Source organism: Zootoca vivipara, chromosome 3 (genome assembly GCF_965207765.1).
Source record: "Zootoca vivipara chromosome 3, rZooViv2.hap1.1, whole genome shotgun sequence".
NCBI classification, from domain to species: Eukaryota; Metazoa; Chordata; class Lepidosauria; order Squamata; family Lacertidae; genus Zootoca; species Zootoca vivipara.
Window position 1 is genome coordinate 113949726 of NC_142586.1, and position 22901 is coordinate 113972626.

At 47.5% G+C, this 22901-nt stretch overlaps 1 protein-coding gene across 4 annotated transcripts; it reads right to left on the bottom strand.

Moving 5' to 3' along the window:
* Positions 1 to 2030: 2030 nt before the first annotated feature.
* On the bottom strand, positions 2031 to 20617 carry FDFT1 (farnesyl-diphosphate farnesyltransferase 1). 4 transcript variants are annotated; one of them, XM_035110888.3, is made up of 9 exons: positions 20438 to 20617; positions 19591 to 19708; positions 15574 to 15671; positions 12205 to 12388; positions 10484 to 10612; positions 9478 to 9669; positions 7471 to 7647; positions 3169 to 3321; positions 2031 to 2694 (listed from the first exon to the last, which is right to left on the bottom strand). In XM_035110888.3, the coding sequence occupies exons 2-9, from the start codon at positions 19690 to 19692 to the stop codon at positions 2473 to 2475; spliced, it is 1257 nt and encodes a 418-aa protein (XP_034966779.1). In that variant the 5' UTR covers positions 19693 to 19708; positions 20438 to 20617; the 3' UTR covers positions 2031 to 2472. The 4 variants fall into 4 exon arrangements, with proteins under 4 accessions (XP_034966779.1, XP_060129134.1, XP_060129135.1 ...); XM_060273151.2 differs by lacking the exon at positions 20438 to 20617 and adding an exon at positions 20184 to 20303; XM_060273152.2 differs by lacking the exon at positions 20438 to 20617 and adding an exon at positions 20178 to 20213.
* Between the last annotated feature and the right edge of the window lie 2284 nt (positions 20618 to 22901).

Below are 22901 nucleotides of genomic sequence, written 5' to 3' on the forward strand. Positions count from 1 at the left end.
CTCTTTACTCCGAAGGTTAAATTTCTTGGCCTCCCCCCTGCCCTTCCCGGGAGATATAATACAGCCTGAGCTGTAAGGCGTCCAAAGGGCAACCGCCACCCCACTCCCTGATGTCATCAAGTGACACTGGCTCTTGCAAGATCTACATGGCAACTTGTTTTCCCCTTACAAAACTCTCTGGAGTTCTACACCATTCAAAAATATATATAGGATATTTGGCAAACTAATCAGAGCTCCCTTAAGGGAAGCTGCAGCCGTCCCAAGTTTTGTCAAAAACCAAAGATAGAGAGGATCCACATTGTGCAGAAAATCAATTTCTGGAAGAGCGGCCAAGGGAGCTTGACAAACTGATATTTTCTTTTGGAAAGTGGCTCCAGTGGATTACACCACCGCCCCCCGGAAAACACATGCACACAAACACAGCCATTAAGTATAAAATGGATCACAGCCAGGATAGATATGGTTCAGAGTACTGAAAGAGGGCTTCCTCTAGAGTAGGCCTGGGGTACCTGTGACCGGCCAATGCTGCTGGCTTACAAGTGGCCATGTTGGCAGGGGTAGATAGGAGCTGGGAGTCTGCAGCTAGGCCACAGGTTTGCCATGTCTACTCTGGAGCAGCCTTCCCTAGCCTGATGCGTTCCAGATGTTGTGAATGGCAACATCTCCAGTGCCAGCCAGGGCAGCTGCAATCCGAAACCTCTGGCATGGACCAGGCTAAGGAAGGCAGGAGCAGGAAGGGAAGATGCAAAGCAGAAGTGCTCAAACTGTATGGTTGCGGAATAACCAAGAATATCTATACCTGGTGTTGCTTTTTTAAATATAAAAAAATTGAGGCTGTTTTGACCAGATGTACTGAACAGAAAAACAGCCCCTGGCCTAGGAACGATGATGCATTCTACTGATTGACCCCAAGATATTTTCATTAAAGGGCCCCACCTCGGCAGCCTGGCCTCAGACCTTTTTGAGAACACACACAATAGACTTTCTTCTCCAAATAAGAGGTGATTGAGAAAGACTGGTTTAAAGCATTCTCTAACTTGGTCTCCCAGATGTTGTTGGACTACCGCTCCCATCATCCATGACTGCTGCCTCTGCTGGCTATGGATCATGGGAGCTGTAGTCCAACAACGCCTGGGAACCTCGAGCATCTTAGAACAAAGCCAGTCACAGGATCAAAAGCGAGTGAGCCTGCTTCTCAAATGCTGACCCTCAAACTCACAGGCTTTTGCACCAACCAGAAGCAAAGAACTTGACTGTCAGTTGTGTGCATTTTGCAATCCACGTTCCACATCAAAGAATCCCGTAAAAACAGAATCCCTCTGTGAAAACAAGGCTGCCACCCACCAATATGTGTTGCGTTACTACCACAAAATCCTTTAGCTTAGCTTCTTACAATACAGAAATCTAACCTTTAAGGTTTGCCAGAGGGGTCTGTGGTGGGAGAAAAGTGTCAACCTTCTGCTATTACTAATTATTATTAATTTATTCAATTTATACACTGCCCTATACCCGGAGGTCTCAGGGCAGTTCACAAACATAGAATCATAGAGTTGGAAGAGACCACAAGGGCCATCCAGTCCAACCCCCTGCCAAGCAGGAAACACCATCAAAGCATTCCTGACAGATGGCTGTTAAGCCTCTGCTTAAAGACCACAACATATAAAATCAAACCAAAAATAACAACCCAATAAAAAAACCTGAAAGAACTACATTCTAAAAGGGTGTTGGATGTCAATAAGATCAACCAAAGGTCTGGTAAAAAAGGAACCTTTTTGCCTGGCACCTAAAGGTGTATAATGAAGGCGTCAGGCGAACTTCCCTGGGGAGAGCATTCCATAGACTGGGAGTCACTGCAGAGAAGGCCTGTTCTAAAATAAGCCAGGGGAAATCCTTGGTAAATATTAGAACTTGCTACGATTTCTAAATAAGCCCGACTCAAGATAACCATACCATGGACTCTTGCATTGCTTTGGTCGCTGAATTTGAACAACTTGAATAAAAGCGGAAGAAAAAGAGAGCAGGAGGCTTCATCACAGCATTTTTTCCCCCTTTTTACTGTCAAAATTCACAAGCAACAAAGAGGCACCTTCAAACACTCTAGTTAAAAAACACTCTAGGTCAAAAACACAAAAAAGGACGCAGATCCAAACAGGTCTGCAGGAAAGAAGTGGAAGAAAAAAATATATTAAGACAGACTCCATTGACAGACTTGCCTGTAACCAGTTCATCCAAAAGAGGAAGAAAAAAATTAAGAGGTCTGGAAACTGCAATTTGTTAGATGCTTCAAAGCTAGCAAGTAATTGCTTTCTAGGTGAAATCTTCTGGCTCCAACTTTAGCTTGCAAGATTCCAAGCCCTCCTTCAACAGTCCTGGGACATCGATGAGTTCTCCCGTTCCCAAAGGGCAAGGAAATAATTACAGCAGCATATTCCCTCCCGCTGTGAAGGGCATGGCATCCTTGGAAGTCTGCTCTCAGTTCTCGCCTGTATGGACGTATTCCTCTGTGGCTTTCGACACGGTGCTCAGGTACTGCCAGCTCAACGCAGCTAAGAGCATCACGCAGGACAGGTATATGGGAGAGTAATGGGTCCGGGAGACCAGGGCTCTGCTGGGTAGGCTAAGGGATTGGACAGAGGCAATGATCTGTTGTATCTTGCTGGAGGAGGGATCTGTACTTGGGATCTTCTGCTGGATCTGCGGGAGAGAAGAACCAGCTTTCATTAAGAGGCAGCATTTGTCCAAACAGCTCTCCTGTTATTTATTATTACCAGCAACACACCAGAAGCGAAGTGGCCGCGTTTTATTGCCTTAATATACCAGAAGCAAAGTAGCCTCCTCCTATTGCAGCAACAAACTAGTAGCAAATTTGCCTCAAAACAAATAAAGCAGGCAACCCCCAAGTTTGTCTGCCCTTAATTTCCATCCCCACCAGTAAGTCAACTGACTGAGGTTTGCCAATCTCAAGTTTTTAACCACACTAAGCAACTTTTAGAAGACGTGAGGTCTTTGTTTGCCCTGCGGATGTTTGTTTAAGTTGGGTTCAGTTTTGTAACTTACCTTGAAATGTTGCTTATATTTTATTCTGTATGTTGGCATAAGGCGCTTTGAGCATGGTTCTACCATGGAAAAGAGGCGCAGAAATAAAACCTACAGCAATCATGAACTCACCTCTTCCACATACTGGTACATGATGGCTTTAACAGCCTGCATGTTCGTCGCATCCATCATCAGAGTGACGGTTTGTCCCTTCCGAATCTTCACCACTCCCCGGAAGACTTGCTGGTTGTTGTAGCAGGCAGCCAACGTGGCGATGGCCATCACCTGGGGACCAGGAGTGGAAGGGGGAGAAGAAGAGAAGTCACAAAAACAATCTTGTTTGATTCTGGGCACCACAGTTCAAGAAGGATACTGACAAACTGGAACGTGTCCAGAGGAGGGCAACCAAAATGGTCAAAGGCCTGGAAACGATGCCTTATGAGGAACGGCTTAGGGAGCTGGGTATGTTTAGCCTGGAGAAGAGAAGGTTAAGGGGTGATATGATAGCCATGTTCAAATATATGAAAGGATGTCATATGGAGGAGGGAGAAAGATTGTTTTCTGCTGCTCCAGAGAAGCGGACACGGAGCAATGGATTCAAACTACAAGAAAGAAGATTCCACCTAAACATTAGGAAGAACTTCCTGACAGTAAGAGCTGTTCGGCAGTGGAATTTGCTACCAAGGAGTGTGGTGGAGTCTCCTTCTTTGGAGGTCTTTAAGCAGAGGCTCGACAGGCATATGTCAAGAATGCTTTGATGGTGTTTCCTGCTTGGCAGGGGGTTGGACTGGATGACCCTTGTGGTCTCTTCCAACTCTATGATTCTATGGGCTATCAAAAGTCATTAGATACACGTTCTCTTGACTTCCATTCATCCCCATGTGTTATCTGAACTTCATGTGATATTTTTGGCATTTCGGTTTGTTATTGTTTTGTTTGTTTTGTTTTGTTTTTGTTTGGTTTTGTAAAATGTATGCATTGTTCTAAGCTTTTTATATATATATAAAAAGGTCATTAGATACAAATAAATCCAGAGCAATGTACAGCATTCCGCAAAGGAAAGCTTACTAGCACTTCCCGGCAAGCCAGGTGATTTACAAAGCTCTGAACAACTTAGGTCCAGGGTACCGCAGGGACTTCTTGAATCCTTGCATCCAGGGTGGACAAAAATCAATGTCTCTTTGAAAAAAAATATGTTTTTGTTTTTTTAAGTCAGATTTTTAAAGATTTAAATCAGATTTTTAAAATAAAATGCTTTTGGAGGAAAAATCCTTCTAAAGGTAAAGGTACCCCTGACCATTAGGTCCAGTCGTGACCGACTCTGGGGTTGCGGCGCTCATCTTGTGTTATTGGCCGAGGGAGCCGGCGTACAGCTTCCGGGTCATGTGGCCAGCATGACAAAACCGCTTCTGGTGAACCAGAGCAGCACACGGAAAAGCCATTTACCTTCCCGCTTGGAGCGGTCCCTATTTATCTACTTGCACTTTGACGTGCTTTCGAACTGCTAGGTTGGCAGGAGCTGGGACCGAGCGACGGGAGCTCACCCCGTCGCAGGGATTCGAATCAGTTTTCTATTTAAGTTACATTATAGTCCAAAAAGTATTCATCAGGAAATAAGGATTTGTGTAAGTTTTTCATGTGTGCTAAAACTCAGTCTATGTGGGTTTTTTAAAAAAAAGTTTAACCACATCAGTTAACAAACATGGATACATATGCTATAATGTTGTTGTTTTAGTGAAATAAATTGTTTAAATTGTTATTAAGGAAATGATTATTTTTCTCCTTCCAATAAAGTACAGTGCTACCTCTACTTACGGACGCGATCCGTTCCAGGGGTGCCGTTGGCACCCCGAAAAGTCTGTAAGTAGAGCACCGCTTCTGCACGTGACACAATAGAGTGCTCCTGCGCATGAGTGAAGCGGTAAACCCGGAAGTAAACACTTCCTGATTTGCCGCGTTCGTAACTTGAAAAAACGCAACGTGAAGCAAACGCACCTCGAGGTATGACTGTACAGCAGAAAAGCTGCCCTAATCTAAACAGTTAACTTATTAAACCTCACAATAATTTCATAACTATTGGTCTATGTATAATAGTATAACCAAATTAGTAATATTTGATATAACTGTGAAGAACTACTCTGAAAATTGATTATTCCAAAAATAAAACCTTCATCTGGTTTGCAGATATTAAGATTATACCAGCAAGAATGTCTTTCTGTAAAAAAAAAAAAGATTTAAATCAAGTCTTACCGACTAGTGATTTAAATCAATTTGATTTAAATCAAATCCACCCTGCTTGCATCCCAGCTCTTATCACTGAGATCATCTGCAGGAGCGTCGCTGGCCGTTCCCCAAGTCGGTGAGGCTTGTTTGGCAACAATGTGTCATCAGCCAAGTCCTGCGGAATATTGCGCCAACAGAGATTCAGTGGGCGCCTTTTGTGTCAAGCTTTTAAATGCCAGCTGAAAACTTTTCTATACCGCCCGGCCTATGCAGGCAGTTAAGAATACACTCTTCCACAACGGTTAACTGATAATAGAATCAGACAATTGTAGAGCTAGAAGGAACCCAAGGGTCATCTAATCCAACCCCCTGCAGGAATCTCAGCTAAAGCATCCATGACAGATGGCCATCCAATCTGTGCTTAAAAACCTCCAGGGAAGGAGAGTCCACAACCTCCCGAAGATGATCATTCCACCATCAAACAGCTCTTACTGTCAGAAAGTTCTTGCTGGTGTTTAGTCAGATATCTGTTTTTAACTTTGCTGTGGTTTTTATGTGTGATTTTTTTCCTGTAAACCACTTTAAGTGATACATCAGGATTAAGATATTTTTATAAATAAATAAAACCCCAGAACTCTGTGCAAAGTACTGATTTAACATCTCCTCCTCTTTAGAAAGTAACTTTTCCAAAGAAACTTAAAAAAAAGGCACAGAACGAAAACCTTTTTAAAAACTTTGAAAAAACAAACCACAAATCATCTGTGGACTCAGCCTTATTTACCAGCTTGTTGCAGGGATGGGAGGAGAGAGTTATACAGGAAGGGTACCAAAGTCTCATCTCTTCTCCCTGCTCAGACTCTCCCCAAATAGCTGAAATTTCACCACCAATGTACACTTGCAAGCTTTCCCCCGTTTCTGGACAATGCAAGAATCAATAACTTGTGTTTCTTTGATATATGGAAGCAAACTTAAGGCCAGGGTTCTCAAGACGCAACCCTCCCAACTCCAGACAATTCGTTTGTTTTTTATTGCAAGCTCCCGGCCTGCGATGGAATTGTCATGTAGCATTTATTCCAGCCCTCCACGATCTCAGGGTAGGCTGGCTGCAATCTGGTCCAGGCAGAAAGGCCACATTCTCCAGTTCCCCGCTGTCATCTTAACAGGCAGTGCCGGATTTAAATATAAGCTAAACAAGCTATAGCTTAGGGCCCCACTCTCTTGGGGGCCCCAAAAAAATTAAAGAAAAAAAACCCTGCATGTATATATCCAAAATATAAGGCCATGGGTAGGCAAACTAAGGCCTGGGGGCCAGATCCGCCCCAATCGCCTTCTAAATCCGGCCCGTGGACGGTCCGGGAATCAGCGTGTTTTTGCATGAGTAGAAAGCGTCCTTTTATTTAAAATGCATCTCTGGGTAATTTGTGGGGCATAGGAATTCGTTCTTCTTTTTCTTTTCTTTTCAAAATATAGTCCGGCCCCCCACAAGGTCTGAGGGACAGTGGACCAGCCCCCTACTGAAAATGTTTGCTGATCCCTGTATAAGATAAAAAACAAATAAAACAAAACCTACATACAGCAACAATGTTTTGTGTTGTGTAAGCTCCTATGACAGGGGTCCCCAGACTTACCCGGGTTTGGGCTGGTGCCTGCCGCGCCAATCGCACGGAGGGTGGGGGTGTGCCCGTGCGCATGCGCACACACACTTACTGGCGCAGTGGCGCGCTTCCAGGTCGGAAAAATCGCCGAAAATCGTTTGTGCGCATGCGTATGGGCCTCCCCCCCCCCGACAGTGCACCAGAAATGACCTCTCTGGGGTCGTCGCGGGCCGGATTGGGAGGCCAATTGGGCCGCATCTGGTCCACGGGCCGTAGTTTGAGGACCCCTGTCCTATGATGTAAGTCATGGGCCCTGCCTGCTAGCCTGCTCCCTAAAATATCACTGGTATGCTCCTTTCTATATAGGGTCCCTACATTCTGCATGGGCAGGTTGCATGGCAACATGTGCAAATGGCTTTAGATACCTACTAGGTCCATAAATGACCATATAGCAGATATGCAACACAAAAAATAGGACAGCTGGACATATAAAGGGCCCCATTACCTTCAGTAGCTTAGGGCCTCATCACACCTAAATCCGGCCCTGATAACAGGAGAAGGGAAACAGAAGAGCACCTTCGAAGCGGGAGACAGCTTTGCACGCGCCCCTACCCACCTGCGGAATAGCGCAGAAGTTGAAGACGCTCTGGTTCTTCAGGCGGGACAAATATGTCAAGACGTCAGGAACATGGTGCAAGGCATTGGCAATGAGCTCATTCATGCACTGAACGGCCTTGTCAATGTTCTCCGGCTTGGCCAGGTCAGACAGCTTCTTCACGTACTTGCTCCAAACCTGGGAGACATCGAGAAGTCATCAGTCATACAACTGGAAGGGACCCCCAACGGTCATCTAGTCTGACTCCCATCGATGCAGGATGTGAACTGAGAGTGGCTATGCAGCCCTGCACTGAGAATTTCCTCTTCCCACTAGCTTTTTGTTTTTAAGCTTGTGTGGTGTCTGTTTGTTTGTTACTTTGATTTTATTCTAATTTTGTTAAATGATTAGTTTTTATCCTACTCGATACATTTTGTCCCCATTTATTATATATTTATTTTGTAAAAATCCACACATCACTTTCTTTGTTTTTTTAAAAACACAAACAAACCTCAAAGACAACAAAGCAATACAATTATTGGTTAAAACAAACAAACAAAACCCAGCCGAAACAAACTATTTAAAACGCTTGGGGGGGGGGTGGAATTAAATAAATTCAGCAATATATTAGAAGCAGATCAAAATACCCAGCAATATCCTACATATCTAGGTAGGCCTGCCTAAGCAAAAGTGTTTTAGCAGGTGACAAGGTGACAGAGCACAGCTGCCTGCCTGGTGTCAAAAGGAAGGGAGTTCCGAAGTGTAGCTGCTGCCCCAGTTTCTTTAAAATCTCCCCAAGCTCTCCCACCTGCATTTTCATCAGCAGAGATTTTTTGCAAGCTGCTTCGTGGGCACAGTTCCTTGTGGGGAGGAGGCTTATTATAAATATTTATTACTTTTATTTATTTATTAAATTTCTGTACTGCCCGTCACCCGAAGGGAAGTTTTTAATGACTGTTTTTATTATTATTTTCAGATATGTTTCAAACTGCCCAGAGTGGCTGGGAAAACCCAGCCAGATGGGCAGGGTATAAAAATTATTTATTTATGTTATATTATTATTATTATTATTATTATTATATAAAAACCACAAAAATACATACCATAGTATCATAGCCCTTTTTAGGGAAGTTTTCAATATTTTGATGATGTTGCTTTTTTATTATTGTTATTGGTGTTCTGTTGGGAAACCCAGGCAGGGTATAAATAAATAAACGTGGGGCTACCTTTGAAGGTGACCCAGAAACGGCAATTAATCCAGAATGCGGCAGCTAGACTGGTGACTGGGAGCGGCCGCCAAGACCACATAACATCGGTCCTAAGAGATCTACATTGGCTCCCAGTACGTTTCCAAGCACAATTCAAAGTGTTGGTGCTGACCTTTAAAGCCCTAAACAGCCTCGGTCCTATATACCTGAAGGAGCGTCTCCACCCGCGTTGCTCAGCCCGGACACTGAGATCCAGCGCCAAGGGCCTTCTGGCAGTTCCCTCACTACGAGAAGCCAAGTTACAGGGAACCAGACAGAGGGCCTTCTCGGTAGTGGCACCCACCCTGTGGAACGCCCTCCCATCGGATGTCAAGGAGATAAACAACTACCTGACATTTAGAAAACACCTAAAGGCAGCCCTTTTTAGGGAAGTTTTTAATCTGTGATATTTCAATGTATTTTGGTATTTGTTGGAAGCCGCCCAGAGTGGCCGAGGAAACCCTGCCAGATGGGCGGGGTATAAATAAATAAATAAAATAATAAATTATATATCATCATCATCATCATCATCATCAAATAAAGACAATACCCTGCCACACACATAAGATTTTAAAAGGTCATAGGTTGTTTAATTAGGCAAAGGCCTGGGAGATGAGGAATGCTTTTGCCTGGCATCTAAAGATATGCCAGGTGCATCTCTCCACAAGTGGGGAGCCACCGCAGAAAAGGCCCATTTCTCGTGTTCCATCAAAACAGGTGGTCTCCATCCCTGGACCAAATGTCACAGCTTCCCCTCTCCTCTTGTCGCCCCTTGCTTTACCTCTTTGGGCCAAAACTCCCGGCCTTCGAGCTCGTCCTCCAAGTAGTCCCGGATGATGTTGACTTTCTGCAGGAAAACCCCCAGGGAGTTGGCCAGCTCCGTGTCCTGCCCGATGATGGGGTCTTCCAGCTTCGATGCAGCAAAGAGCTGGGAGAGACCAATGCCCACCAGGCCAGCGACGTAATGGCAATACTAGAGAGAGGTTTTTTAAAATAAAATAAATCCAAGCTATAGCAGGGGTTTTTGTTTGTTTTTTAAATCTACTTATTAAAAGAGCTGCAGGACTTAAGGGTTTCTATCTCCCTCCTTTGTCTGGCAAATGGGAAAGGAGGGTTTGCATAAGCACAAACATGGCTGCTAGTTGTGCACATCAATGGAAAAAAAGCATTACAGCGTAAATCTCAAACAATTTATTAAATCAATGCACATTTCAAAAGTCATTACATCAAGAACAGTCACACCTTGGTTCTCGAACGGCTTATTCGGCGAACAAATCGGCTCCTGGACGCCGAATTTGTTCCGGTTTGCAAACGTTTTTCAGAAGCCGAATGTCCGACACAGCTTCCGCTTGAGGGCAGGAAGCTCCTGCGGCTAATTGGAAACTGCGCCTTGGTTTTCGAACAGTTTTGGGAGTCAAATGGACTTCCGGAACGGGTTACATTTGAGAACCAAGGTTCCACTGTATAATGAAACTAGCTAGCCAGAAGCAAAAAGCTCAGGAAAAAAAAGTTTTGAAGAGAGATTTGACAATACAGAGTGAAGGGGCAGCCCACATACGTTATAGAAGATGACTCCGAGTACACAGAGAAGAAATTGGAAATGGATGTCGCAATAAAGAATAAGAAACACCCCGAGGAGCAAGGGGTGCACAATTTTGCCCGCCAACTGCTAAACCTACGGAGGACATCCCACACTGCAAGTTGAATCCATCTTGGCACGTTTCCTGAACGCAAAGGTTTTCAGCCCCACGTAGATTCCCCGGGGACCCCTTCCCAATTCTGCTCACCTGGTCCCACTCCTCCTCAGAATCCACCTTCTTCTCCAAGAATTCAGCCATCCCCAGACCCATTTTGTGGCAGCTGTCGGCAATCACATCCCGGTACACCTTTGCCAGGTTGCGGAACTCCAAGGAGATCTAAGGCGATAATCCCAAGTGACAGGAGGAAACGAAATGAGCCAATTCAAAACAAGGGTAAGGATGAAGTTTCTGCATTCAAGGGAAACGGAACTATACTCCTCTTTCTAGGGCCAAAGTGTAACCAGTTTGACAAAGGGTAACCAGTTTGACAGTAGGCACAGGTCTACTCAGAAGTCAAGTCCTACCCAGTTCAGTATTTGACTACAACTGTCATCACTCACTAGGACTGATGGGAACTGGAGTCTATAATATCTAGGGCCACAGTCTCCCTCGCCCCTTGGTTCAGGACCAGATTATTGTCCAGCCACAGCTTTAAGGGTGCATTTGATGTCATAACTTTTTCAAGACACCAATCGTCAAATCCTGCCTTCGCACTTATAGGGAACCAGCAGCCTTGTCTCTGACATTGCTCAGAAATTCTAAAATAAACCAAAATGTCACTGCGGTTTTGAAAGCAGTGGTTAAAATCAGGTCAGTTGTGAAAGATCCAGCTCGCCATCTTGATGGGACCCAACTAGAAGAATGGCAAACCAAGCCGATGGACTATGCCAAAATGGCAAAATTGACTGGAAAACTCAGGAATCAAGAGGATAAAAACTTTACAAAAGAATGGGGGGGAATTATAAGCTATTTAAAAGACTACTGCAAGTAGATGGAAACACTGGAAGGATTTTGATTTCACTTGTAGTGCAACAATCACCATGGAAAATATGGATTGATATAATAAGAGTATGGAAGAAGATGCAGTTTTAATTGATTAAAATGGGACTTCAGGGAAGGGGGAAGAAGTCCTGCGATTCGGAGGAATCTCTGTATATGGTTATGTTTTTGAATTTTTTTTCTAATTTCACATTGTAAAATCAAATAAAAATGATTTTTTAAAAAACAAAATTTGCACATCTCAAAATGGTACCCAACTGCATCCAAACACACGACAAAAACCTGCTCTTCATTCTCAGGAACTGTCATGCAAAAATTTAGTTACCCTGTTTCTCATATTTTAAGACATACCCATAAAATAAGCCATAGCAGGATTTTTAAGCATTCAAGGAATATAAGCCATACCCCGAAAATAAGACATAGTGATAGGCGCAGCAGCAATGCCGGCCGCGGCAGGAGGAGGAGGAAAAAAATAAGACATCCCTTGAAAATAAGCCATAGTGTGTTTTTTTGAGGAAAAAATAAATATAAGATGTGTCTTATAATATGAGAAACACGGTATTTCTCAAGAGGCGTCCAAATACTTAACGATCAGGTGAGCAACTTCCTAGAACGTACAGTAGTTAGACCAGTCTAAGATCTGTGTTTATCCCTTGAAGACCGAAGCATCCTTGGAGGCAGTTAATTGAATTTGGGGGTTAAACTGTTGTTTTTCTCTCCCCCCCCCCAACCACCTTCAAAGTGCTGCTAAACCCCCTTGAGAAGAGATGGCTCAGAAAGAGACCATCATACAACCAATGTCCTATCTGCTGCCAGCAAGCGCCCATTTTGCAGATACCAAGAGCCATAGCAAACTGGCCATGTCAGGATTTGCACGGCAAACTTAAAAAGACCGCACGAACGCGAGACTGACTGGCCAAATTGCTCACCGTCGGGAAGTCTTCCAAAACTTGCTTGTCCTTCTCGTTGCTGTCCATGTATTTCCAGTCCGGCTGATACAGGTAGGAGTGGAAGTTGTGGAGCATGGGGACCTTGGTTTCCACGTTGATCGTCATGTCGTCCTCGATCGTGTCCATGGCTCGGAGCACCAGGTAGAAGATGCACACGGCATGACTGAGGATGAGGAGGAAAGAGGTCTGAGCTGAAGGACTCTCCTAGCACAGAGGGTGGAGCACCCACCTTACAAGCAGGTGGCTTCCCAGCTTCGATCCCTGGCATCTCCAGAAAAGGCTGGGAAAGTCCTGCTTGAAACCTGGGAGAGCTAATAGAATAATAAAATTGGAAGTGACCCTAAGGGTCATCTAGTCCAACCCCCTGCTGCCAGTCAATGTGGGCAGAACTGAGTTGGATGGACTGGTGGTCTGACTCAGTAAAGGGCAGCTTCCTATGTCTCCATAGGCCCTAAAGAGGAGAGATGATGTTATTTAGGGCTGCCTCTGAGGCGGCTTGGTAGCCATCCTTCCACCCCCAAACAGAATGCTCTACTCTGACCGGCAGCAGCTCTCTCCTACCACCTGGCCCTTTCTACCTGGAGATCCTGGGGATGGAACCTGGCTTCTTCTGCACACAAAACAGGTGCCCGGACAATGGAGCGAGGTCCCTTCTCCCCAAAGCATGTGCTACCAAGATGTTACTCCTCCCCACAAACCAAGCTCCAGATTAGCCTCCTGGTGCAACTCAAGAGTGCCAGCATCAACCTTGCAGAACCTAAGGAGAGCTGCATCAGCCCAGGGGCCCATCTAGTCTGGGCATCCTGTCCTCACCTTGGCCAGCCACGGGAAGCCCGACAACAGGATCCAAGAGACTATCATGGCTGCAGCTTGCCACCCATTTGCAGTTTCCACAACTGGAATTCTGCATCAGACAGCCTCTGACTGTGGAGGCAGTGCACAGGGCTGGGTGATATCTGGGTTACAACATCATGATCTAGAACCAGCTAAACATCATAATATACTGATAAATCACCATGTCTGAAATAAGGATGGAGCTATGTAGAGGCGTTGGCTGGCTTCACGGTTTGCCCTGTATTGTGACTTTTGCCGGGACCTGCTCTTGCGATTCGCTACCGCCCTGCAGGAGGCAGGGGAGAGCTGTGAGCTGGCAGAGAAAACAGAGGCTGCAGGAACCGAGAGAAGCATTGGATGGCTTCATGGTTTTCCCCACAGGGTGATTTTTGCACACACACATCATTATTCGCAATACAGTGGTAGCTTGGTTCTCAAACTTAATCCGTTCCGGGAGTCCGACTCCCGAAACTGTTGGAAAACGAAAGTGCAGCTTCCGATTGGTTGCAGGAGCTTCCTGCACTCAAGAGGAAGCTGCGCCGGACGTGCGACTTCTGTAAAACGCTTGCAAACCGGAACACTTACCTCCGGGTTTGCAGCGTTCGGGAGCCGATTTGTTCGGGAGGCAAGCCGTTCGAGTACCAAGCTGTTCAAGTACCAAGGTACCACTGTGTATTGCCAGGTCAATAACTGATATCACGATATGTGCTTTGAACAGGTTTGGGACAATATCTTATCTTATTTAACTTTCCAAAATTCAGTCCAGTTCTTTGCTATTATGATTACAGATCAGCCCCCCTTTCCTGGATGAGAGACTTCATTTTGATATATCTAACTGCACCAGCTTCTTAAATGGGCAGCAAGACTGGGTCACCCTCTACAGTCTGGCTGAAGCAATTTGCAGAAAACCTCCTGCATTTTTTTACCCCATGCAGACACACACACACCCCACTATGTATAGGGAACGGAGTCATTGCCTGCACTTCGCCTTTCATTCTTTCTCAGAGGCGGCTGAATTAAAGTTAATTGCTCTGGAGCAAACCCACGTTTACCCATAAAACAGGGCGGAGGAGGCCTGTTTGCGGTGATGCAAAGGGCAGCTCAGAGAATATCTTACTTGGTAAACTGTGAAAGACAGGCCCAGTGCAACTAACAGCAAACGTTCAAAATTCAAATAGACAAAATGCAGAGCATGTCAGTGAATTCCAAGAGGTCCAAAGCCAATAATTTAACAGAATAAATTCAATATTTACAGCAACAAAAAAGCAATCTAGATTTCAGTAGGGGCTAGACTGCATGCACCTGGTTCCCATATCCTTACCCCAGAGGAGACTGGCACTGCATCAGCAAAAGACAAATGTGAGAACAGGATGCTGGACTAGGTGAGCCGTTGGCTTATTGAGCAGGCTGTTCGTACGCTCTTAAAAAAAGTTGATGCTGGAAGTCTGAGAATTGCACCAGGAGGCTTAGCCAGATGCAGTTCCTTCCTGGACTTGTGTTTTCACTGCCTCCTAATAAATGGACCTCAGGTCTTTTTAAGTTGATGGAAGTTGCCAAACCACGATGTTCTCTTGATTTCACAAGCCAACCCAAAACTTTGTTTGGGGGAGGAGCTGTCTGGTCAGCAAGCAGAGCACATGCTCTAGGACCTCCCACCATGCTAAGGGCATTCCTGTTTGGCTTGCAGAAGGACCCAGGCACAACACCCACCATCTCCTGGGGAGAGCCATTGCTGCTCCGAGCTGACAGCCTTGGGCAGTCCATGGAGGAAACAGCCCAACCAGGCGGAGGCTGCCTTACACAGAACCACAGAGCTGGAACGAACCCCTAAGGGCCATCTAGTCCAACCCCCTGCAACGCAGGAACTGCAATGACAAAACCTCTACTTAAACATTTAATAAAAAATAAAAACCTCTGTCCGTTTTATACATTTCCAAGTGTCTCTGGATTTACAGAAACAGTCCCTGTTTCATATTTGATCCCAGAATGTCCCGGTTTTCCTTAGCATGTCCCTATTTTCATCAGAGAAATGTTGGAGGGTATTACAAGCCAGCCTTTCTGAACCTTGTGCCCCCGGAAGCGTTTGGGACTCTCAGCTCCCCAGCCAGCATGTTCAGCACCTGGGGGCTGATGGGAGTTGTAGTCTAGCAAGAGGTCGCCAGATTGCAGGAAAACCATTCCACGCTTTGCAGCGCTGAAACTTCCAGGCTCCAGCCCCGCAGGCGGTGCCAAGCGAAGCACAGGAGCACAGCTTATTCTTTCGCGATCAGTCGAAGCGTACTGCCTGGCACAGGACTTCGATTCGGATTTCACTCCTCCCCGCCCACCACCCTCCTCCAGGGGGAGGGGAAACAACCACTTAACTTGCAACCAAAACAAAACCCGTGGGCGCGCACCGTTAACCCTTTCCTTGCCAGACCAACGCAGTTAACCCTTTCCAAGCCTATCCTTAACCAGCGTGCAAACTTGCCCGCCCCTCACTCCGTGCGCCCCGCACCCGCCCTGGGAACTCACCGCAGCTCCCCGTCGAGGGCTTGGATGACGGCGGCGAAGCTCCGGCTGGTCTGGTTCAAATACTGGTAGCAGCGGCGGAGGCTGTCGCTGAGAGAGTCCTGCAACAAGAGCACAGAGGGCGGCGGCGCGCTCAGGAAACGGGTCCCCCGGGAAGCCAGCGGCGGCGGAGCCTGGGGCTGCTGGAGGCGGTGCGGGCCGGACGCCGAGCGCACCCGTCCCCCGGCCCAGCAGCAGCTGCTGCAGCCGCCGCCGCCCGGCCCCGATCCTCCTGCTGTTCCTCCAGCACGGGACGGGGAACGGGCCAAGGTGCGCTGGAAAAGGGAGGCTGCGGCTTTGGAGGGGCCGCTGGCCATGGAGAGGGAACGAGGGGCGCGCCCGGGCTCACGGCTCAGCAGCGCGGCCCCCGCCTGGCCCCGTGCCATGGGCGCGGGGGAAAGGATCCGGGGCGCGCGCAGCCAGAGGGGAAGCGGACACACCCACCGCCCCTTCCCTCGGCGGGGAGGGAAGGCAGCCGAGGCCGGCCCGCCTCCTTCTCTCCCCGAGTCGAGTCGCGCCGCGCCGCGCCTGGCCGCCTTAACCCCTGGCGCTCCCTGCAGGCTTTTTGCAAAATCGCCCTGGGCGAACAAACTCCAGCTTTTCCTTTCCTCCTTCTCTCTCTTCATTCAAGGGGAATGAGATTCCCCCACCCCACCCCACGAAAGCGCAGCGGGATCCACAGCGCGATCCTGGGCGTTTTTAAATTGCCATCTCATTTCTCGCTGCATTCCTTTTCCGCAATAGCCGGAGGTTCCTCTCCTGCTCCCAGCGTTATTCTGGCAACACACCCCTGCGAGGTGGGTCAGGCTCCGAGTGACGGGAGGCGCGGGGCGGACTTGAACCCGGATCTCACGCGGTCAGGGTCCTAATCCGACGCCTTAACCACTAAACAGCACTTGGCTTTACTGAACGGCACGGCTTTTATTATTTCGATTGTTACTTGCTAAACTTCTATACTGCCCTTCCTCTGAGGATCAGGGGCCAGTTTTCAATATTTTAAAAAAACACAAAAATACATAACGATCTTCCCCCACACCCCTGCCCAATTTAAAACGTCCTAGTTTGCTTAATTAGCCAAAGGCCTGGGAGGAGAAGTATGGTTTTACCTGGTGCATTAGGTATATATTGGTGTATGTGGCTAATAACAAAAACAGCCTTATAAAACTTAAACTGAATATCGCCTTTTATCCAAATAGTAGCCTGGCTTAGTTGTTATGTGCAGAAATAATTTAATAACATTAAAAAAACCAAAACCATTTGTGTCTTTACTGAGAAGCAAGTCCCTCTGAGCTTCCTGGCACTTAATGTCCTGGGGCTTAAGTCCCCTGCTGGCTTTTCCTACTTGCCAAGTTAGCGCCAGAGCTGTTCAGCTATGCTCTCTTCAGAGTCAACATGCCTACTGTTGCACTTTAGATGTTGGCGTCTCATGAACCCAGTGTTGGGGGGACTCGGGGAGGAAATCTGTGATTTGGGCCTTCAACTCCCATCAGTGTGCGTGCACACACAAATACACACACCACCAGCAGTGATCAGGGATGACGAGAGAGGTAGCCAAACAAATACCTAGTGGAGAGGATTCAGTAGGACTGGCATCTGCACCCTGGGGGCGTTCCCGGGCTCCATTGCCTCTCCCCATATGAACTGCCCTGGACCCTGCAATCATCATCTGAACCCCTTTTCTTTGTGTGCCTCCTCCATGAGATCTGGAGGGTGGCAACACAAGAATGGGCCTTTTCTGTGGTGGCTCCCCGCTTGTGGGATGCTCTCCTCAGGGAAGTTCACCCAGCACCTTCATTGCATATCTTTAGGTGCCAGGGGAAAACATTCCTCTTCTCCCAAGCCTTTGGCTAATTAAACCATCTACGGCCTTTAAAGAGGGGAGGGGGCTGTTATTATTTGTTACTATTTTTGTATTTTTATGTTCTAAACCACCCAGTGATCCTCAGATGAAGGAAGCTCCCTTACCAACTGTCTGGCAGCAGTGGCTGGGTCCAGAAGGTCACACTAACAGAGTTTTAAATTTCCTACAAGATCCCAGAGTACCCGATGTGGCGTCACCTTGGAGCACTGTGGGAAAAGGACATGATGGTGGCTCCTCGGTCTCAGCTGCTCTCACAAGGATGCATAGACTGGCAAGTTGCCAGGGAACCCTGCAGACACAGAGCCAGCCCTGGGACTCAGCCAGACCTTGGCAGGCTAACTTTTCATTTTCGTGGAATCAGAAAGAATTAGCAGCAGGAGGGAACCCTGGGAGACCAGGGTTCAAATAGCCACTCAGCCATGGAGCTCACTGCGTGACCTTGGGCCAGTCACTGCCTCTCAGCCTAACCTACATTGCAGGGTTGTTGTGGAGATTAAATGGGGAAGGGGAGAACCGCATTAAGCTCCTTGGAGGAAAAAAGCTTCAGTAAAAATGCAAGAAATAAGTGCAGCAGATAGATAATAAATAAAGATGACCACGAAGATTTTACTTAATTGCCTTTCATTTTCAAAGATTTCTTGGAGAATTTGGGGCAATGTGGAAAAGCAATGAGGCGAGGGAGTTGTGCAGGAAAGGTTGGATCCCACCTCAGTGCACCTGGCATCCAAAGTACCCCCCAACCAGCTGCTTCTACAAGAAGAAATTTGTATCAAGTGCTCCAAAACAGCAGTTCCAGCATAGTGCGATTTGGCCCAAGATCCTGCTGGAGATATTTGGTGGAGGGAAAGGGCTTTTCGCTTTAAAGAAGAGAGAAAGGAAGAAAACAGAACAAAACCATATGTCCAGAGGACAGGCAAGTTCACTGCACATATAAAGTCATCATAACAAAATATAATTGATACCTTTCATAAAATCTGACAGGCAGCAATTCATAATTAAGGTGTAAGAGTGCTTTGTCATATCATGAGCCAATAGTGATGGTCCAATTTAAGACCTGTCTGACACTGTAATTTCACAATATAGAATTTTATTTGATTGCTATAAACTAATATTTTTTTCCAATTATTTCTTGTCTGTCTTTGTTCTTGCCTCTCCTGCTCCAAATCCTGCATGTCTGACATTAGATTGTGGACTTTGGGAAACAGTATGAATCCATTGTCTCTGGCTAAACGGCTGCAATTAATAGACTAATGTATTTTGATGTGTGTTGGAAGCTGCCCAGAGTGGCGGGGGAGACCCGGCCAGATGGGCGGGGTATAAATATTATTATTATTATTATTATTATTATTATTAAAGACATGTATTAAATATGTCTGAAAATAATTTACAAATTTCAGAGCCTCTCCAGCCCGCCCGCCCCCTTCTGAAACCATGATTTCTTCTCTCACTTCCTTGTCAAGGTAGAAGAATGGAACAGGGAAAAACAGAAGGGAAAAGAGAAAATAAGACATACACCCCATACAACAACTCCTCATCTCCATCTTTTTCTATTCCCCATCTACTTTATCTATTAGAAATGTTTTTATTCAGCTTTTCTGCCTGAACGTGAGCGATTCAAGGAGAGTCACAACCAATCCAATAAAAAAGCATGCCAAGCAGATGTTTTCGCCACTGAGCTACAGCCCTTACCAAACGATGTTTGGGCAGCACCACTAAATAGAACTTCAATTTTCAGAGGCAGAGTATCACTTAATACGCCAGTTGCTGGGGGATGGGGGAAACGTGGGAATGCAATTTCCTTAATGCCTTGATGGTGGGCTTCATGGAAGTGTCTGTCTGTCCGCTATGAGGTCCTTTGGCCCTATGAGGTCCTCTGGCCACTGGGAGCAACAAGATGCTAAACCACCAGAGACTGGCAGCTGCCCTCCAGAGCTTCAGACAGGGGAACATTTCCAGTCCTGCTTAAGAGACAGTGAGCATCGACCCTGGAACCTTCAGGCACACTAACCACCGAGCTAAGGGCCTTCTTAGCCAGTGATGACAAGCAAATGAAAAACCAGGGAACGAGACAACCCATTCTTTCCCCACCCATTCAACACAGTGCACTGTCGCTCCCTCACCTGGTCCATCTTGGGCAGCACCGTCTTGTAGCCTCCCATCTTAAACCTCACCAGGTTGTAGAGCTCCTCTGGGTGGCCCAGCCATTTCTTGAACAGCTCCATCAGCTTCCAGTCTCACCTGTCAATTTGTGGGTTTGCAGAGCGATGAGATTTAATGAGGACCTGCCCTGCCCAGCCTTCTCCCCAAATCCCTATTTTTTTCTCTCTACCCTGCGGAACCCGATTTCCTTTTCTATTTTAATTTTTCTTTCCTCTCCCACTCCCAATTTCTTACTCCTCCTCCTCCTCCACCTGGCTCCATTCACCTACTCTCACCTTTTCTTTCCTTTTAACCCACTCTTCTTCCCACCCACCTGACTTCCCATTCCCATTCCCTCCCTCTCCCTCCCTCCCTATCATCCTGCTCTGTTGCTCTTTCCCAGCTGCCTTAATTCTCCCCTTCTTAATTCCTGCTTTACCTTACTTGGAGGTTTCTAGTCCCTATGAGGTCTTCCCCTCCCCTCCCTCCATACGATCCCACTGTTTCCCTCCTTCCCACCCACCCTATCTGCTGCCTTAATTCACCCCTTCTATATCCCCCAGCCCACCTTTACCATCTCACTGGAGGGTTTCTAGTCCCTATTAGGTCCTCCCCAGCCCCTTCCTACTTCCTCCATATGATCCTGGTCTGGTTTCCTCCTCCCCGCCTGCTTTAAATCACCCCCTCTCTGTCCCCCTACCCTTGCCCTCATTGGAGGGTTTCTAGTCCCTATGTGGTCCCACCTACCTACCTACCTACCTGTGACCCCACCCTTTCCCTCCTTCCCACTCACCCCCGCCTTATTTCACTCCATCTGCCCACCCTTACCCTTTCCTTGGGAGGGTTTCTAGTCCCTATGAGGTCCTCTCCTTTGAGCCCGGTCTGTGTTCTTCTTCCTCCTCCTGCCCAGCTGCTTTCACTCGCCCCTTCTTCTTCCGCCCTCCCTGGAAGGTTTCTAGTCCCTATGAGTCGCCGGCGCCTCCTCTGCCGAGATGCCCGGACAGCATCTCCTCCGCCCCCCTCCCCTCCTGTGCCCTCAACGGCCGTCCCCTAGCAGCAGCCAATCCGCGGGCGCCGCACCCGGCTCGGAGGGCGGATAGGCAGCCCGGAGGCCGCGCGGCGCTGGCGCCAGGGCCGCGTCGCCCAATGAGGCCGTCGCGGGGGCTGGCGTGACGGCCGCTCGGCGCCTCCGGATTGGCTCGGAGGCGGCATGGGTGAAAATGGGGCGGGGCGGGGCTCCGCAAGCAGCCGGGTTCCTTAAAGGGGCCGCGCGCACGCCCGCTCTTGCGCCGCCGCCGCCGCCGCCTCTTCCTCCTCCTCCCATCACCCTTCCTTGCAAAGGTTGCGTGCGACCCCCAGGCACACACACACAAACACAAAGACAATGGTGCAATATATCTAGAGGCGATGGTACAATGGGAAACGTGACGTGTGTTCACAAACAGCCAGGAATATTTGTCTTATCTGCAATCTAAATCTCGCCCCCGTTTCGTGGGTACCTGATAATTAAGCTGGCTGCGCTACTGCATATGCGACATTGCAATGATCACCATTGTGAAAGGGGGATTATATAATGTGCAATGCTGAGAGGATGCAATGTTATAGGGTGGCACATGTTTTACGTCCAGGGGACGTAAACTCCACCCTGCATATAATTGATAACATGAAGTTCCAGACTTGACCTGGTTCTTGGGGGTAAAAGCGTCAATGGTTTTTTAGCAGGTGTCAGGAAGTTTACTTTTTGAAATATGGCAACCCTAGGGGCTGTCCCCTTCAAATATTTGATTGGAGGCCCCTAGGAGTTGGCTCCTATCTGGATGGCCTTGCAGCAGATTCCCTGGTGGCCCCCTGTAATGCGGAGCTAACCAGGACTATCAGCTGCCTGGGTCCAAAGTCCTCCCTGTTCGCATGGAGCCCAGATGGCCCCCTGATTTCCCCGGCCGGAGCTGAGGGTGATGAAACAATTGCTGAGATGGCTGGAGTGCTGGAGGCGAAAAACTCGCTCTGAAGCAGACAGAACACGGGTTAGAGCTCAACATGGAGCCTGCCAAGTGGTGACAGTGACTGTGAAGAGGACTTTCTTTGTCCACTCTATTGCATCTGCAGAAAACAGTCCCAGGAGACTCTTTCAGATGGTTCATAGTCTTAGCAGAACCACCTTTGCCATCGGGATCTGGGGAGGACCCCAAGATCTCCTGCAATGATTTTGCAAAGTTTATTTGCAGATAAAGTGGCTCAGATTCGGAAAGAGGTAGACTCCACCATGGGCCACGGCCGGAGAGTGCTGGAGTTCTGCCTAGTCAAGTTGCATGGGATCAATTCCAACCTGTTACCTCCGAGGATGTGGACAGGCTGCTTGGACGAGTGAAACCAACCGCCTGTCTCCTTGATCCTTGCCCATCCTGACTCATAAAAACAAGCCAGGCAAGGCTGGGCAATGGGCTTTGTGGGGTAGTGAATGCTTCCCTCTGTGAAGGACGCCCAGACACCTTTATTAAACCAGTTCTTAAGAAAACCATTTTTGGACCTGGCCATCATGGCCAACTATTGCCTAGGCTCAAATCTTCCGTTCCAGGGCCGGGTGAATGAGCAGATGGTTGCTGAACAATTCCAGGCTGAGAGAGAGGAGTCTTGTTGTCTTGCAGCCCAGGACCTCAAGCACTCTGCCCAGGCTTGTGCCTCGGGGAGGTCACATCAGTGCAGCTAATGCAACAGTTTCACTTCACCCCCAGCAGTGTACTCCATTGTCTCTTGGATGCCAACAAGAGTACCCATTCCGGCTGGGGCTGATGGGAGTTGTAACCTATTTTCCATTTAAGGGGAGGCTGCTATGCTTCTTCCGGTAGGATTAACAGCAGCCAGCACTGCAAGCAGAGCTGGCTATACTCAATCCCCTCTTAGCCAGCAGATAAAGGGGAAAGGGTCCCTTCTGCCTCTGCCTGAGAGTCCTGCACTTTGGACACACATTTTCTTATTCACTGCCTACTGGACCTGCTGGGTTACATTTTTTTGCATCATAGATAAATGCTTGCAAGCTTGCAACACCCCGGTTTCAACAGGGTTACTATTATTTACCTCTTCTAATCGCCAAAGTAGGTTGCCAGTTTTCTGCCCGCAAAGCAGCCTGGCCTCTTCATATTTAACAGATGGGTGGTGATAGTATTATATTATTATTTAAAAAGGAAAAATAGTGTACACAACGGGATCGGTAAGAACTGAAGCTACAACTGCGGAGTCAAGTTAAAGGTCTGTTCTACGACAAGAGCACATTGGGTTGCTGCAACTAACTTTT